Source organism: Pristis pectinata, chromosome 15 (assembly GCF_009764475.1).
Source record: "Pristis pectinata isolate sPriPec2 chromosome 15, sPriPec2.1.pri, whole genome shotgun sequence".
In the NCBI taxonomy this organism is placed as follows: domain Eukaryota; kingdom Metazoa; phylum Chordata; class Chondrichthyes; order Rhinopristiformes; family Pristidae; genus Pristis; species Pristis pectinata.
In genome coordinates this window covers 4347745-4363616 of record NC_067419.1, presented here as the reverse complement: position 1 = coordinate 4363616, position 15872 = coordinate 4347745, and the positions used below count along the sequence as shown (strand labels likewise).

General features: G+C 43.4%; 1 protein-coding gene across 1 annotated transcript in view; it reads left to right on the top strand.

Moving 5' to 3' along the window:
* The window catches only part of nup205 (nucleoporin 205), a 99844-nt gene that overhangs the window by 37604 nt on the left and 46368 nt on the right, over nt 1-15872 (top strand). The window contains exons 15-18 of the mRNA XM_052030533.1: nt 2703-2912; nt 3235-3334; nt 5594-5731; nt 8731-8920. Of these exons, the coding sequence (XP_051886493.1) occupies nt 2703-2912; nt 3235-3334; nt 5594-5731; nt 8731-8920 (638 nt within the window). The remainder of the gene's footprint in view (nt 1-2702; nt 2913-3234; nt 3335-5593; nt 5732-8730; nt 8921-15872) is intronic.

Below are 15872 nucleotides of genomic sequence, written 5' to 3'. Positions count from 1 at the left end.
TCTCGATTATAGGGAATGTAAAGGTATATTTGGGGTTTGTAGTGCACACAAAATGTGCACTTAGCAATGGTTAGAATTGGTTTATTGTCACTTGTACCGAGGTACATTGAAGAACTTGTATTGGATACTGTTTGTACAGATCAATTCATTACACGGTGCATTGAGGTAGTACAAGGTAGAACAATATAGAATGCAGAATAAAGTGTCACAGCTTCAGAGAAAGTGCAGTGCAGGTAGACAATAAGGTGCAAGGTCATAACAATGTTTTGTGATGTCAAGGGTCCATCTTATTGTACTAGGGAACCATTCAATAGTCTTAACAATGGGATAGAAACTGTCCTTGAGCCTGGTGGTATGTGCTTTCAGGCTTTTGAATCTTCTGCCCGATGGGAGAGGGGAGAAGAGAGAATGTTCCAGGTGGGTGGGGTCTTTGATTATGCTGGCTGCTTTACTGAGGCAGTGAGAAGTGTAGACTAAGTCCCGTGGAGGGGAGGCTGGTTTCCGTGATGCGCTGGGCTGTGTCCACTACTCTCTGCAGTTTCTTGCATTCCTGGGCAGAGCAGTTGCTGTACCAAGCCGTGATGCACCCAGATAGGATGCTTTTTATGACGTATCGATAAAAGTTGGTGAGTGTCAAAGGAGACATGCCAAATTTCTTTAGCTTCCTGAGGAAGTAGTGGCATCGGTGAGCTTCCTTGGCTGTGGCATCTGTGTGGTCGGACTAGGACAGGCTATTGGTGATGTTCAGTCCTAGGAACTTGAAGCTCTCAACCCCAGCACTGTTGATGTAAACACGAGCTTGTGCCCTGCACCCCCGCCCCCCACCCCACTGAAGTCAATGACCAGCTCTTTTGTTTTGCTGACATTGAGGGAAAGGTTATTGTCATGACACCATGTCACTGAGCTCTCTATCTCCTTCCTGTACTTCGACTCATTGTTATTTAAGATACAGCCCACTACGGTGGTATCATCTGCAAACTTGTAGGTGGAGTTAGAGCAGAATCTGGCCACACAGTCATGAGTGTGTAGGAAATAGAGCAGGGGGCTGAGGACACAGCCTTATGGGACACCAGTGTTGAGAATAATTGTGCCGAATAATCCTTACTGATTGTGGTTTTTGGTCAGGAAGTCAAGGATCCAAGGTTGGTGACATTGAACCCATGGAAAACTTTGGGTCAAAGCGTATTTGCCAATGGCTGGTGTCCCTGCATTGTCCCGCTCACAGGTCAGCTCATCTGTCTTCCACCTGTGTGTTGAAGCGTAGAAGTTAGAGACGGGCTGGTGGGTTGGATGTTAGCATGTCTGTCCTCCAACTCTTCCAGTGGAAAGGTGTGATTGAAAAATAGCACTTAAGTCATGCCTGGCAGAATTAATGCAGACCATTCCTTTGAACGGGTTTGCCAAACTTTATTAAAAATGTAACTGAGCTCTATTTATTTATTTAGCTTTATCTTTTTCATTAATTTCCAGTAGTTTAAGTACTTTAAGTAGTATCTTAACTGCTTTTCCTTTCATTTTGCGTTACTTATATCTATTTGTTTTTAAATGTCTTGCACCTCCTGGGATGGCTGTGGCAGCCAGCCGCCCTTGAGGTCGATTGGTATTGCAGAGCTGTGAGAGGTAAGTGTGCCTGTGGGAAAAGTCCAGTAGCTGGCTGGGTCATGCAGATCCAGCCTTGTACTCTTTAAATGACTTCTGTTGTGACAACAGACTGAGAAATTTTGTTCTGATGAATAGACACTGGCCTAGGCGTTAGGTTTTCCTTTGTTGTCTTGTGTCTAACATTTCATCATTTCAATTCTGGGCAATTTGGAATTTGATTCCTACCTTTTTGAATTGGCTATTTTCATGCACAGTTTAGGGTGCTCTGCATGTTATCTTGAGGAATGAGAAACAAGCACCTAGGTGTCCTGTTTTTTGTTATAATCCTCCAGGCATGACCAAAGCCTTTTTCTTTTACTTGTGCTGCAGACTTGTGGCCTCTATGCTGGTCTTGTCCTGCTTCCTGGTCACAGTTTCTAATTGAACCAGACAGACTCTTCACGGTCATGGCATTTAACTCTGAACTGAACTTCCAATTCCAAATCCTCTCTGTTGCCAAAATCATTACTTCCCCCTCCATTCCCGCAGTGGCAATTCTTGCCCGTGCCTTCGTCAGCTTAATTCTCATTTGCGTGGCCTCAGCCAAACTGTGTTAATTGAGTTCAGGTCAGCTAAACGTTCTAATTAAAATATTCGCGTTGTGTTGGGCTGTACTTTGTTGGGCTAGCTCAGTTTTTTATCCAGCTATTAACACGTGAATAAATGTTTGATGTTACATATGGTTATCAGGTATGAAACATAGAATGAGGGCTTGCAAAGGCCGTGATCAGGTTGGATTTTAATTTTTTGGCTGCACATACCTCTGGCTGGAAGTGGTGAGGAGACGAGAAGTTCTTCTGCTCTGTGAGTTGTTAAGGTCTGGAATGTGCTGCCTGAAAGGATGTTGGAAGCTCTTTCAACAGGGAACTGGATATACATAATTGAAAAGGAAATTGCAGAGCCCTGAAAAAAGAACAGGGAAAGAAGCGTCAGGTAGTTCTTTCAAAGACCCATTGGAAGGCCAGCGGCACAAATTACTTCCTTCAGTGCCGTTTGATGTCTATGTATCCAGGGTGTGATTTTGGATTATTATTTGGCTTATTGCTTTCTGTTTTCCTCAGGTGGAGCTGAATGAAATAGAATCTCGCAGTGAAGAGTATCCCCTCACCAGGTCATTTTGCCACCTAATAAGCACCCTGGTTGAAAGCTCCTTCCCCACAAATCTTGGGGCTGGGCTCCGTCCTCCAGGATTTGATCCATATCTCCGGTTCCTCAGGGACGCCGTGTTTCTCCGCTTTCCTACGAGAGCGTACAGGAGAGCTGCAGAAAAGGTGAGAAGTAGTCTCGTACTTACGGAAACAAAGCTGGATGTTTCATTTTGTCTCTCCCATTAAGCTTTGCCTTGTGCAGCTACAAATCTGCTCTTTGATGTAAAATTTGAAAATAATCGGCAGGTCTTTATATCAGAAAAGGTAATGAAGGGTCAATGATCTGAAATGCTAATTGTGAGCCTCGCTCAACAGGTACTTGCCCTGCTGAGGGGTTGCACCATTTTCTGCCCTAATTTTGGAATTCCAGACTCATCAATATTTTGAATCAGTCCTTGGCGTCTGTAAGACAGTACTGATTGTTGACACGTGTGATCTTCCACAGTGGGAGGTGGCCGAAGTTGTGCTTGAAGTTTTCTATAAGCTACTGAGAGATTATGAGCCCCGAACGGACGATTTTGCAGACCAAATAGTTGAGCTTCAAGGTAAGGGATGGAATGTTGTGGCTCAATGGGATTGAACTTCTAAACTGGAAGGAATTTGGTTTATTAACGGTTGTGCCGTAAGATTTCCCTAGTCTTGATGTAACTTGAAAGTAGAATTTGGATTGTAAATCCCTTCCTCTCTGCTTTTTTTTCTAGATTTATGCTGATTAAATGGGGGTTTTTGGATTTGGGAATGAAATCGCTGAAGCATATTGAGTAAAGCATTCTCTACCCTGTTCTGTACCCTCTACCCTCCAGCAAGCTCTATGCTGCACTGATGTGACGCTCTTTTCCACTGTGGGCTACTGATGGTGGCATTCTTTGAATGAGAATGCTATGCTGCCAGTTAGTATTTAATAAGCTGCACAGCAAGCAGGAAACTTGACCAGTTAACAGCATCTGTTATTGGAGAGAGGCTGGAATCCAGCATTAAGGAAGCAGGATATTTCAAAAATCATAAGGCAATAAAGCAGAGTCAACGTGGTTTTTGGAAAAGGAGACACGAGACTGCAGATGCTGGAATCTGGAGCAACACACAATCTGCTAGAGGAACTAGGGTTGAGCAGCATTGGTGGCGGGGAGGAATTGTCCACGTTTCGGGTCAAAACCCTGCCGTAGACGTGGAGCAGTCCTGATGCAGGGTTTCGACCCGAAATGTCGACATTGGTTTCCTCCCACAGATGCTTCTTGACCAGCTGAGTTCCTCCAGCAGATCGTTGCTTTATTAAAAGGAACAAGTGCTTCACACATTTGCTAGAGTTCTTCGAAGATATAACAAAAGTGGTGAATAAAGGAGAACCAGTAGGTTTAATGTATTTGGATTCCTAGGAGGCAGTCGATAAGGTGGCTCATAATAGGTTACTGCACAGGATTGGAGCGTATGTGGTCAGGGGCATTATTTGTTGACATTGATAGGCGATTGGTTACCCAACAGACAACTGAGAGTTGTGATAAATAGATTATTTTTGGGTTGGCGATCAGTGACTAGTGGGGCGCCACAGGGATTGGTGCTGGCCTCAACTATTTACAATCTATATTGGTGAATTGATCTAAGGGGCCGAGTGTACCCTTGCCACATTTGTTGATTGAGACAAAGACAGATGGTTTAGCAAGTTGTGACGAAGGTACTGAGCCTGCAACGATATAGATAGATTAAGTGAGTGTGCAAGAAGTATAACATGGGAACATGTATGGTTATCCGTTTTGGAATGAAGAATGAAATAGCAAACTATTTTTTTTACGCAGACTGAGACTACAAAATGTGGTACGAAGGGATCTAGATTCCCTAAGTACATGAAACATAAAATATTGCCATGCAGGCGCAGCTGGTAATTAGGAAAGCTGATGGACAGTTAGATTTTATTGCAAGGGCTATAGAGGATAAAAGTAAAGAACTAGAGCTTAGATCTCCATATTTAAAGAAGGATATTTCTGCATCAGAGATGGTGCAGAAAAAAATTCATGGCGTTGGCTTCTGGTATGAAGACCTTGACAGATGAAGAAATGTTGGTCCATTATTCAGCTGAGTTTAGAAGAATGAGAGATGATGTAATTGAAAAATAAGATTCTCAGGAGGATTCACAGGGATACCGAGAGGATACTTCCCCAATGGTTGTACAGAACTAGGAGACAGAGTTTCAGAATAAGGTGGTGTCCATTTAAGTTGCACATGGGGGAAAATTTCTTTTCCAGGTTGTCACAAATCTTTAGAATTCTCTACCTACCCTAGAGAGCGGTGGAAGGGAGTCATTGAGACCAAGACTGAACACCACTCATATACCCCGACTCCCTGCAGGATCAGTCATAAACTCACTGAATGGTGGAGCAGGCTCGAGAAGCTGACTAGCCTACACTTGCTCCTGTTTCTTATTTATGCGAGAAGCTAAGTGGGAACAGTTTAAAACTCTCCTCACGTAGCATCTTTGCAGCCAGCAGGCAAAGGTCTTCCAGCCTGCATGTCTGGATTGAATTAAAACCACGGGGAGATGCCAGCCCAGCCTCTGGAGACACCCAGTGAAACTTCCTTCCAGTCAGGGGCTTGCTGGAATTCGTGTACTATTGTGAGGTAATTTGGGATAAAGTAACTGTAATATACAGATTTGAGCAACCATAGTATTCAGCAAGTTGCAGATTACATTTTTGTCTTTAACTACATCTTGCGGTTATTCTCTCCATTTACATGATGCAGACGTGCCATATCCAATGCCAAAAAATATAGTGTATTATTGAGATAAGTTGCTCTTTTTCATTGAACCCTAGGAGAACTGGTGGTTGCATACAAGTCTCCAGGATACAATCTGATGTTTCACTTGCTGAATGATTCTCCAATGCTGAGTCTTTGTCTGAGTCTTTTGGAGGAAGGAGTTAAACTGCTAGACACTTGTGCACTGTTCCCTGGTAAGCAAAGAACAATGTACAGTACGGTAATGAGTTGGGTGTACTGATGTGTTTTAATAGTGCTTTTATTTTGATATATTTTACAACTGCTCTGAGAATTTCACTCACGAGCCAAAAATATGCTTCTCTACATGCATTGCACATCCCTTGATGCATGCTCTGTTTAAAAATAACATTTTCTCCTCCTTTAAGTCACCATTCCCAATCACACAAAACTATTGAATTTATCTATCTCCGGTTTTCCTGAGTCCATCAAATTTGAGGCCGCCTTATCTCATTTTAACTGTTCCCATTATTTTTATAAAAATATTTATTCAATCTTGATCGACCATGATTCGTCACTGTTTTCTCAATTACGCCAAAGGAAGTGAATGAAGAGATGCTGGACATTTCATTTGTTCTCTATACTGTGAACTTGTTTTTTTTCAATATTTTAGGCAAAAATAATTTACAAAGAATACCAATTAAAAAAGGAAAGCTGGAGTTACCCTGCCTTTTAAACTCTTAATTAATCTACACCGAGTCAGTCGGGTTAATATTCTCAGTCAGGAATAGAAATTAATCTTTGAACTTAATCTGTACTTTCAAGGAGCACACACTTCTGGCAGAGCTTTGAGGGGCGAGAAGTTGCATTACTACCTATTAAAGACATGAATACAGCATTGTGGCTCACTCTTGACACTGTGAAAGTCTCTCAAAGAATTTCAGTTGCAAGGTTCATGGAGCAGCATTGTTGGGTTTCCCTGTGTAACACTACACCGAAACTGGCATTGTTGGTGTCAGCATCGCATTCCCTATTGATGTGTTGCAGCTGGTAGTGCCGGTATTGAGCCCGGGGGTGTGATCACTAAAGCCAACTCTTAGGGGGATATATCAACACTTCCCATTACAGTGGAGTATTACCATTGAATAAATGGTTGCTGCAATAATGGGAGAAGGGTGAGGTGAAGAAATGTTTCCTGGGATCAGAGGGACCTGAACAATTTGATGAAGAAATATGCTCTTGGGACATGAGGATCACAGAGACCCAATGACTACAGCCAGGTGCTCCTGACAGGAGGTGCCATGGAGGTCTTTGCAAAGGCGCAAAATCCTTCTCCAAATTCCTGTTCTTTGGGGAAATGCCTGTGACCGCTCTTTTTTTTCCTGAAGGAAAAGTGGATTAAGTTTTCTCGCGTTAAATGAAGCCATAGGGCACATTCCCTCCTGCACCAGTGACAAGCAAAATATGAGATGCAACAGAGATCAGAAGCCTGGATTGATCTTGAGGCTGGGAAGCTGAGAGTGATTATGATTCTGACCTCCAAGGCCCAAGCATTCCAGGCCCTTATGTGAGGCAGTGTTGGAGGTTGCACCTCATTAGAGGTAATACAATTTTTTGTTGGCTCTTTGAAATACCAATTTCCAGAGAAATAGGGTTGGTAAAAGCTACGTGTTCATCGAGTCAGTGAGAGCTCTAGTTTTTCAAACAGTTGAGGTTGAAAATCTCATTGCATATGAATTTTATGTATTGTGCTGCTTGTTGATGTTGCTGAGGGGGCATTTTGCACTGAAAAGATAACAGCTGAATTTCTTGACCTGTGCCAAGTTACCTGGAAATGTGCACAAAATTGCTCTGCTCTGGGTTGGAACTTCCGTATGCACACCATCATTGTACTTGGTGTCGCCTGAACAAATTGCAAGGCTAAAGTTCTATTTCTGTGCTGTTCTGTGACCCAAAGTCAGTTGTACCAAAGTGAATGCCAGTTTTGGGTGAAACTGTGTCAGTCGTGACATTGGAATGGGCACTTCCCAATGGCTATCCTTGCCTCCATTATGCAGCGCAAGTTTCAGCCTATGGTGATGTACATTGGAACTGAAAGCTCTATAAAGTGATCAGAGTGAAATCGTCTCAAGACAACTAAGAGCCCATCACATTATTTTCTTGATTTATGCAAGATTGAAAGGAACACCCTGCTGATATCAGGACATCACCCATGCTGCTGAGTCTGTGCTTAATCTAACAGCATCCTTTTTGGGAAGTGTAACTAATGAAAAAATATGTTTTGCAAGTTGCATCATTTGGCTCTAGGTGCAGCAGTGGGTGGGGTGGTTGGGGAGTGGCATGTAGTTGACAAACGCACGGTTGCTAAGACCTTCTCCGCTGCTTCCCCATGGCAGCCTGTGTGTAACGAGGTCTGGCTGCTGTGGAGATGTGTGTTTTTAAAGGCTGCTGATCTTTGGGTGTTGCACGACTAGCTGATGGAAGCTGCCTTACATTGACACTGATCCCATCAGAACCTCTGCAGGCTGCGCAATGATGGATGCAGAGATGGCCACTGGAAAGTGCCCAGTCCAATGTCACAACTGACGCAGCTTCACCTGGGACTGTTGGGTAATGGCATTCACTTCAGTAAAATTGACTTTGGGTCACAGAACATCATGTAAACAGAACATACTTTGACATGGAAACTACAATAAGGCTGTGTTTCCAATCTTTTCAGTGGACCTGATCAGCTGCTGACTCTACATGGCACAATATTTATTGTACCAACCGGAGGTGAAATTCAGTTTGCAGGCAGAGGTTTTCATGTGAACACAGCTCATGCCTGTGGTTTAGTGCATACTGCTTCATACTCCCATTGCACATTTAATTTTGGCTCAAATTGGTCATCTCTGAAACCACCAAGACACCAAACTATGAACTGAGGAGAATCCACTGATCAAGACCAATTATATTTTTCCCAGCATGTTAATACTTACCTCTCAGATTGTATTAATACAAAAAATATAACAATATCATTTAAACATCTTTCCAGATTAGGTCAACTGTGTGTTCATAACCCTCCCCCTCCTTTCCACCTCTCTTGCTCCTTTGCCCCCTTCTGCTCGCTCCCTCCCTTCTCTCTTTCTCCTTTTCTGTTCACTGCCCCTATCCACACAGCACCCCTTCTTCACCCTCAGAGCACTTGCACTGTGCTGCGTTATTAATCATGGGCTCTGTTTGGCAAATGCTTTAGGTAAAAAGCACCTGGAAAAGGCAGTGGAATATTCTTTGGGTCTTCTGGAACTGGCCCTGCAGAAAGAGAATCAATTCATGGATTGGCTGAGAGAGAGCCACTCCTCTATCATAGCCACACCCCTTGAACAGCTGCTGCAGGGCATCAACCCACGCACCAAAAAGGCTGACCACGTTGTCAACATTGCACGGTAAGTAGAAGATGGATGCCATTTTGTTGAAATTTGTTGTTTTCTGGCAGCAGTACAGTGCAAAGACATAAAATTATGACAAATTACAAAATAAATAAATAGTGCGAGAAAAAAGGGAAGTGTTCATGGACCGTTCAGAAATCTGATGGCGGAGGGGAAGAAGCTGCTCCTGAATTGTTGAGTGTGGGTCTTCAGGCTCCTGTACCACATCCCTGACAGTAACGATGAGAAGAGAGCATGTCCTGGATGGTGAGGGTCTTTAGTGATGGATGCCGCTTTCACACATGTAAATTTCACACATGTTCTTAATTATGCAAAACTGTGAACTGGGAGGTCATTTCGCGAAATGATGGAACGATAGAGCATTAGAGGAGGACAACAGGTCCATCACAAACGTTGTGGATCATTGAGCTGTCCAGAAAGACCCATTCCCCTCCCCTTTCCCCATATGCTTTTGCGTATTAGTGCAATGTTTTTGTTTAAAGTTAACCAGTGGAAGGCCATTCAGCCCTTGGTTGCTGCTCTACTGTTCATTAAGATTATGTCTGACCTTTTACCTTGGCTCCACTTTCTATCTGCCAAGATAGCATTCTATCTTGGCATTCTATCTGCCAAGGGAGTTTGCTTCAGCTATCCTGATGGCAGTCTACATCCCACCACAGAAGGACATGAAGCCTGCACTCAATGAGGTATACTCCGTGGTCAACAACCATGAGACAGGATACCCCGAGGCCCTCTTCATCATCGTAGGGGACTTCAATCAGGCCAACCTGGAGTGTGTTACCGAAATACTATCAGCACATCTCCTGCTCCACCAGGGGCGCCAACACCCTTGACCACTGCTATACACCCATCAAAGATTCCTTCCGAGCCACCCCTCGTCCTCACTTTGGGAAATCAGACCACCAGGCTGTGCTCCTTCTCCCTGCATACAGACAGAAACTGGAACGGGAGGATCCAGTACGGAGAGTCGTGCAGTGCTGGTCTGAGGAAGCGTGTGAGCTCCTACGTGACTGCTTTGAGACAGTGGACTGGTCCATGTTCAAAGACTCAGCTGCCAGCCTGGATGAGTATGTCACCACTATCGCAGACTTTATCAGCAAGCGTGTGGAGGACTGTGTACTAAAGAAGACAATATGGGTGTTCCCAAACTGGAAACCATGGATGAACCGGGAGATCCACTCCCTACTGAAGGAGAGGACTGCTTCACACAAATCTGGTGATCCTGATCTGTACAAGAAATCAAGGTATGACAGGGCTTACATGCCATAAGAGGCTACAAGACAAAGTCGGGCTGCATAACTAACAACAGCGCATCCCTTCCTGATGAACTTAACGCATTTTATGCGCACTTTGGACAAAAGGGAAGTGGATAATCACCATCCACCCTGCAGCCACCGACACAGCTGAACCTGTGATCACAGTGGAGGACGTAAGATCAGTCTTCCGGGGAGTGAACACGAGGAAAGCACCCGGCCCAGGTGGTGTCCCGGGCCGCGTGCTCAGATCTTGTTCTGATCAGCTGGCAGAAGTTTTTGCGGACATATTCAACCTCTCCCTGCTTCAATCTCAGGTTCCCTCCTGTTTTAAGAAGACCACTATCATCCCGGTACCAAAGAAAAGCAAGGTAACATGCCTCAATGACTACCGACCAGTGGCTCTGACATCCACCATCATGAACTGCTTTGAGAGGTTGGTCATGGCACGCGTCAACTCCAGCCTACCAGACAACCTGGACCCATTGCAATTCGCCTATCTGCGAAACAGGTCTACGACGGATGCCATCTCCAGGGCCCTACGCTCAGCTCTGGAGCATCTGGACAGTAAAGACACATATGTTAGACTATTGTTTATTGACTATAGCTCTGCCTTCAATACAATAATTCAAAGCAAGCTTATCACCAAATTCGGAGACCTAGGACTCAACACCTCCCTCTGTAACTGGATCCTTGACTTTGTGACAAACAGACCGCAATCAGTGAGGATAGGCAGCAATACCTCCAGCACGATTATTCTCAACAGTGGTGCCCCACAAGGCTGCGTCCTCAGCCCTCTACTCTACTCCCTATACACTCATGACATGTGGCCAGATTCTTCTCTAACTACATCTGCAAGTTTGCAGATGATACCACCGTTGTAGGCCATATCTCAAACAGCGATGAGTCGGAGTACAGGAAGGAGATAGAGAGCTTAGTGGAATGGTGTCATGACAACAACCTTTCCCTCAATGTCAACGAAACAAAAGAGCTGGTCATTGACTTCAGGAAAGGGGGCAGTGTACATGCACCCGTCTACATCAATGGTGCTGAGGTCGAAAGCTTCAAGTTCCTGGGAGTGAACATCACCAACAGCCTGTCCTGGTCATATCACGTAGATGCTACAGCCAAGAAAGGTCACCAGCGCCTCTACTTCCTCAGGAGGCTAAAGAAATTTGGTTTGTCCCCTTCGACTCTCACCAACTTTTACCGACGCACCATAGAAAGCATCCTATCTGGATGTATCACGGCTTGGTACGGCAACTGCTCTGCCCAGGACCGCAAGAAGCTGCAGAGAGTTGTGGACACAGCCCAGCGCATCAGGGACACCAGCCTCCCCTCCTTGGACTCTGTCTTTACCTCTCACTGTCTTGGTGAAGCAGCCAGCATAATCAAAGACCTCACCCACCCGGGACATTCTCTCTTCTCTTCCATCGGGTAGAAGATACAGGAGCCTGAGGACACGTACCACCAGACTTAAGGACAGCTCCTACCCCACTGTGATAAGACTATTGAACGGTTCCCTTATACAATGAGATGGACTATGACCTCACGTTGTGACCTTGCACCTTATTGCACTGCATTTTCTCTGTAGCTGTGACACTTTACTCTGTACTGTTGCTGTTTTTACCTGTACTACATCAATGCACTCTGTACTAACTGAATGTAACTGCACTGTGTAATGAATTGACCTGTACGATAGGTTTGTAAGACAAGTTTTTCACTGTACCTCAGTACAAGTGACAATAATAAACCAATACCAATACTTTCATATTCCTTGATTCCCTTAATATTCAAAAATCCATTAGTCTTTGTCTTGGGTATACTCAGACTGAACCTTTTGATATCTTGGGTAGATGGTACCAGAAATTCACTGCCCTTTCTTTTGTCTTAAATGGCTGAATCCTTATTTTGAGATTGTGACCTCCGGTTCTAGGCACCCAGCCTGAAGAAGAACCAATCCTGCATCCACCCATAAAAATTTTGCATCTTTCAATGAGGTCGCCTCTCATTATCCTTGTGCTCAAATCCTCCTGCAATAAAGACCAACGTACCATTTATCTTCCAAATTACCTGCTGCACCTGCACCTTAACTTTCAACGATTTTCCAAAATACCTAGGTCCCTCTGAACGCTTGACACCAACACCATTCAGTTTTTCACCATAGTGGATGATCTCACATTTTGAGCACATTATATTCCATCCACTGTGTCTTCTCCAATTCACTTTACAGTCTATATCTCCCAAAACCTCCCTTCATCCTTCTCACAACTCTCACTGTCACCCAGCTTAGTGTCATCAGCAAACTAGGATACATTATGCTTGCTCCCCTCATTGAAATCATTGATATAGATTATGAACAGCTGAAGCCCCATGACTGAACCCTATGGCATTAAAATTACCAAAGGCATTTGTAAGGAATATTGGAAATCTGGAATGAGAGTACCCATTGCTACTTTTGCTCAGAATTTAGTACACTCACTGCTCACAATGTGGTTTCTTGTACTAATGGGAGTAAACAAATACAGGTGGGTAACTGCTGGTACCCTCTTTATCATGTAATCACTCTTCCTTGAACCCTATCATGGACTTTTCCTCCATCCCACCTCTTTCTCTCTCTAGAGGTGTTGCCTGACCTGTTGGGCATTTCCAGCATTCTCTGTTCTTTATCTGCTAAAATTTATATCTTCACATTCTCAGCTCTCATGCATTTATTTAAAGTTTCTTGTCTTTTTGGTCTACCATGTCTTTTAAAGATCTTGGACACCTTTTTAATTCTCCCTTCACTCATTTCAAAGAGAACAACTGCCAACCTCCAGTCTCTCAAGATAATTAAAGTCCCTCATTCCTGGTACCATTCGAGTAAGTCTCCAAGACACCTTTTCTAAGGCCTTGAAAGTCTTCCAAGAGCATGGTAGTTGGAGTACTCCAGTTAAAGCTTGACCAAAGATATGTAGAGATTTGAGAGAACTTCCTTCTATTTGTATTCTTTGATCTCATTTGGAAATCAGTTTTACCTTTTGCTTTCTTAAATCCTTTTTTAAATTCCCAGAGGAAAGAAAGTTCTCCTTAGCTGTTTTATGCTCCATTCTGCCACTATTATATATTAGCATTACCAAAAGAATCCAGGTGGAATCCTTAAAATAAAAATGCTCATTGACTTTTACTACCTATATGCTCTAAGGGGAGCCAGCCTAACCGCTCTAATTGCAGCTCGAACTGAAGTACTTTAGCCCTGGTGACTTTGTATTAAATCTTTTATGTGTAACCATGTCAAGGTCCTGACATTCTTCCTAAAGTGTTGTGCATAGAATTAGGTATAATGCTTCAGCTGTGAGATAGTTATACTGTATATCTGTTAAGTAATAGCTTGCTATGAGTCTGCCATTTCACTAGTTCATCTTTCTTTATTCCTTATGCTACCTTTTCCACTGCCACATCTCTTTTGAGTTGCATGTCACCTGCAGACTTCGAACTGATGCCATATATATCCATGCCTTGGAGTATAAATAAAACAGATTGTGGTCCTAAAGCCTGCTCAAGGGTTGCTATTGTGTATTTCTCTTTGGTCTAGAGAACAACTATTCAGCATTGCTTTCTACTCTCGTGCTCTTTCTTTGCCTATTTTGATTTCTTCTTTGATTTCTCTGATGTGCATATTGTATTCTGCCTAGTTCTCCGACTGAATTATAAGCCTGAATTTATCTTGAGCCATTTCATGGTTGTATATACTTAATTACCTAAGGTGCTCTGGGCTTTGGAACCCTTTCCTTTCCTCCAGGATGTGCTAGTTAATTAATCAGTCCTCTTTGAAGTCAATCCAATGTTGAATTTACTGTCTTCGTCCAATGTTTGATTCTGATTCACCTGGGTCAGATTTCTTTCCAACTCATAGAAAGGAGGCTACTCGCCATTTGAAAATTTTCTCATTTGATTCTTGTCATCTTCCTTTGTAGTCTAAACATATTGATAATATAATCACTTGATCCCCTAATGCTCCCTCATTGTGGCAAGCTATCATTTCCTATTCCTTTCCTAGAACTGAATCCAGCGCTGATTCTTCCATGGGAAATGACCATAAACGTTTCAGAAAATTCCTCCCCTCTTTCCCCTTAACACTTATTTTCCCGGGCTCTATTGCAATTCTTTCTCCCATTTTCACTGCACTAAAGTTTAGTTCTTTTAACTTTTTTCTAAGTTTGATCATTTATCACTTCTTACTAATTAATATTCGATTAGCATACATCCAGTTGTGTAAGTCCGATGAATACATTGTAGCCATAACTATGAAACTTTAACTTTCCTTTGTTTGATTTAGGTTTCTGTTGTATCGTTCCTGTGTGTTGTATTTGCTGTTCACCTGCCTTGTATCCATCTCTCCACTGTCTGGTCTGTCTCTGAGCTACTCATTATTCAAGTGGTATAGTTCTTTCTCAGTCCTCTGTATACCTTGACTTTCTTCCTCCTGTCCCTCTCCTTGAAAAGCTTATTTTAATTTAAACCCTCTCTCATGGCATTTTTATGACCTCCCTGGCAAGGATATTAGTTCCAGCCTTGTTCAGGGGCAACCATCCACATTGTATAGCTTCATCTGTCCCAGAACTGGTGCCTGGGGTCTTTCACTCTTGTACCATCTGTCCAGCCACGCCTTGCCAAACTAAGCCAAGATGCAGAAGGTTAAAACACAGATGTCCACCTTGACTGTTTTGCTCTTTGACTTCCCGAAACTCTGGACCCTTTTTCTTCCTTTGTCATTGGAATTAATCTTCCACCCTGATGCCAAAGCTTATTCTGGGACTTATCCTGGTATCCCCATGGAGGTTCTGTTTTCCAGCCCAGAATAGACATGAGTTTGTTCAGCCGTTGACATGAGCCTTGCAGGATATGTCGTCTTCCTGCTGCCAGGGAAGAGGTCATCACTGGACACAAACATTTTACGGGAGGAAGAGTAAAAACTGCAAGTTGCAGGACTTGTACCAGTGACTGCACAAACCCAAGACGGTTGTCTAAATGTTCCACACCTCACGATGATTGTGGTTGTGTACTTTTCTTTGCTCTACAGTGCAGTCATGTTTCACTCGTTGCATGGATGGACTCCAAATTGGACTCCCAGGCATGTCGTCAGCCTCGCCTATATTCAGTTTGGCAGCGATTCCCAGAGATTTTGAGTATCGAGTGCCTCTCTCTTGTTCTTGCTGGCCTCTTATTTTGGGCCTTCCTTCTCATTGGTTGCTGAATGACAGTCCTTGGAAGATGTGCTCCAGGAACTTCTCCATGTCTCATCTGCTTTGCATTGTCTCCAGCTGGTCAAAGTCAAACCCTGAGCTTGTGCTAGAGAAGTTGGAGGCAGTAGGTACATATAGGAGTATCCAGGGCACTTGCAATAACATGGAGTTCTCTTGATATTGGAAGTGCAGGCAACTGATATGTGCTCTCCCATCCTTCATTTAGAAGTCTGACCTAAACATCATTTCTGAGTTTTCATTTTCACCGTGATGTGTGTTTATTATTTGTTTAATATTTGAATGTAATTTGGTTTTGTTTGCAGAGTGCTTGACACTCCCTTCCCACATTTTTGCTGTTGGCCCTCAAGATAATTTTTTTTTAAATCTCCTTTCCCTTTTTTTGTTGCTGCAAATTTCACTCTCAGCAAATTCCTGTCGATCTTCAGCAGAAGTATATTCAGCGCTCTCGGT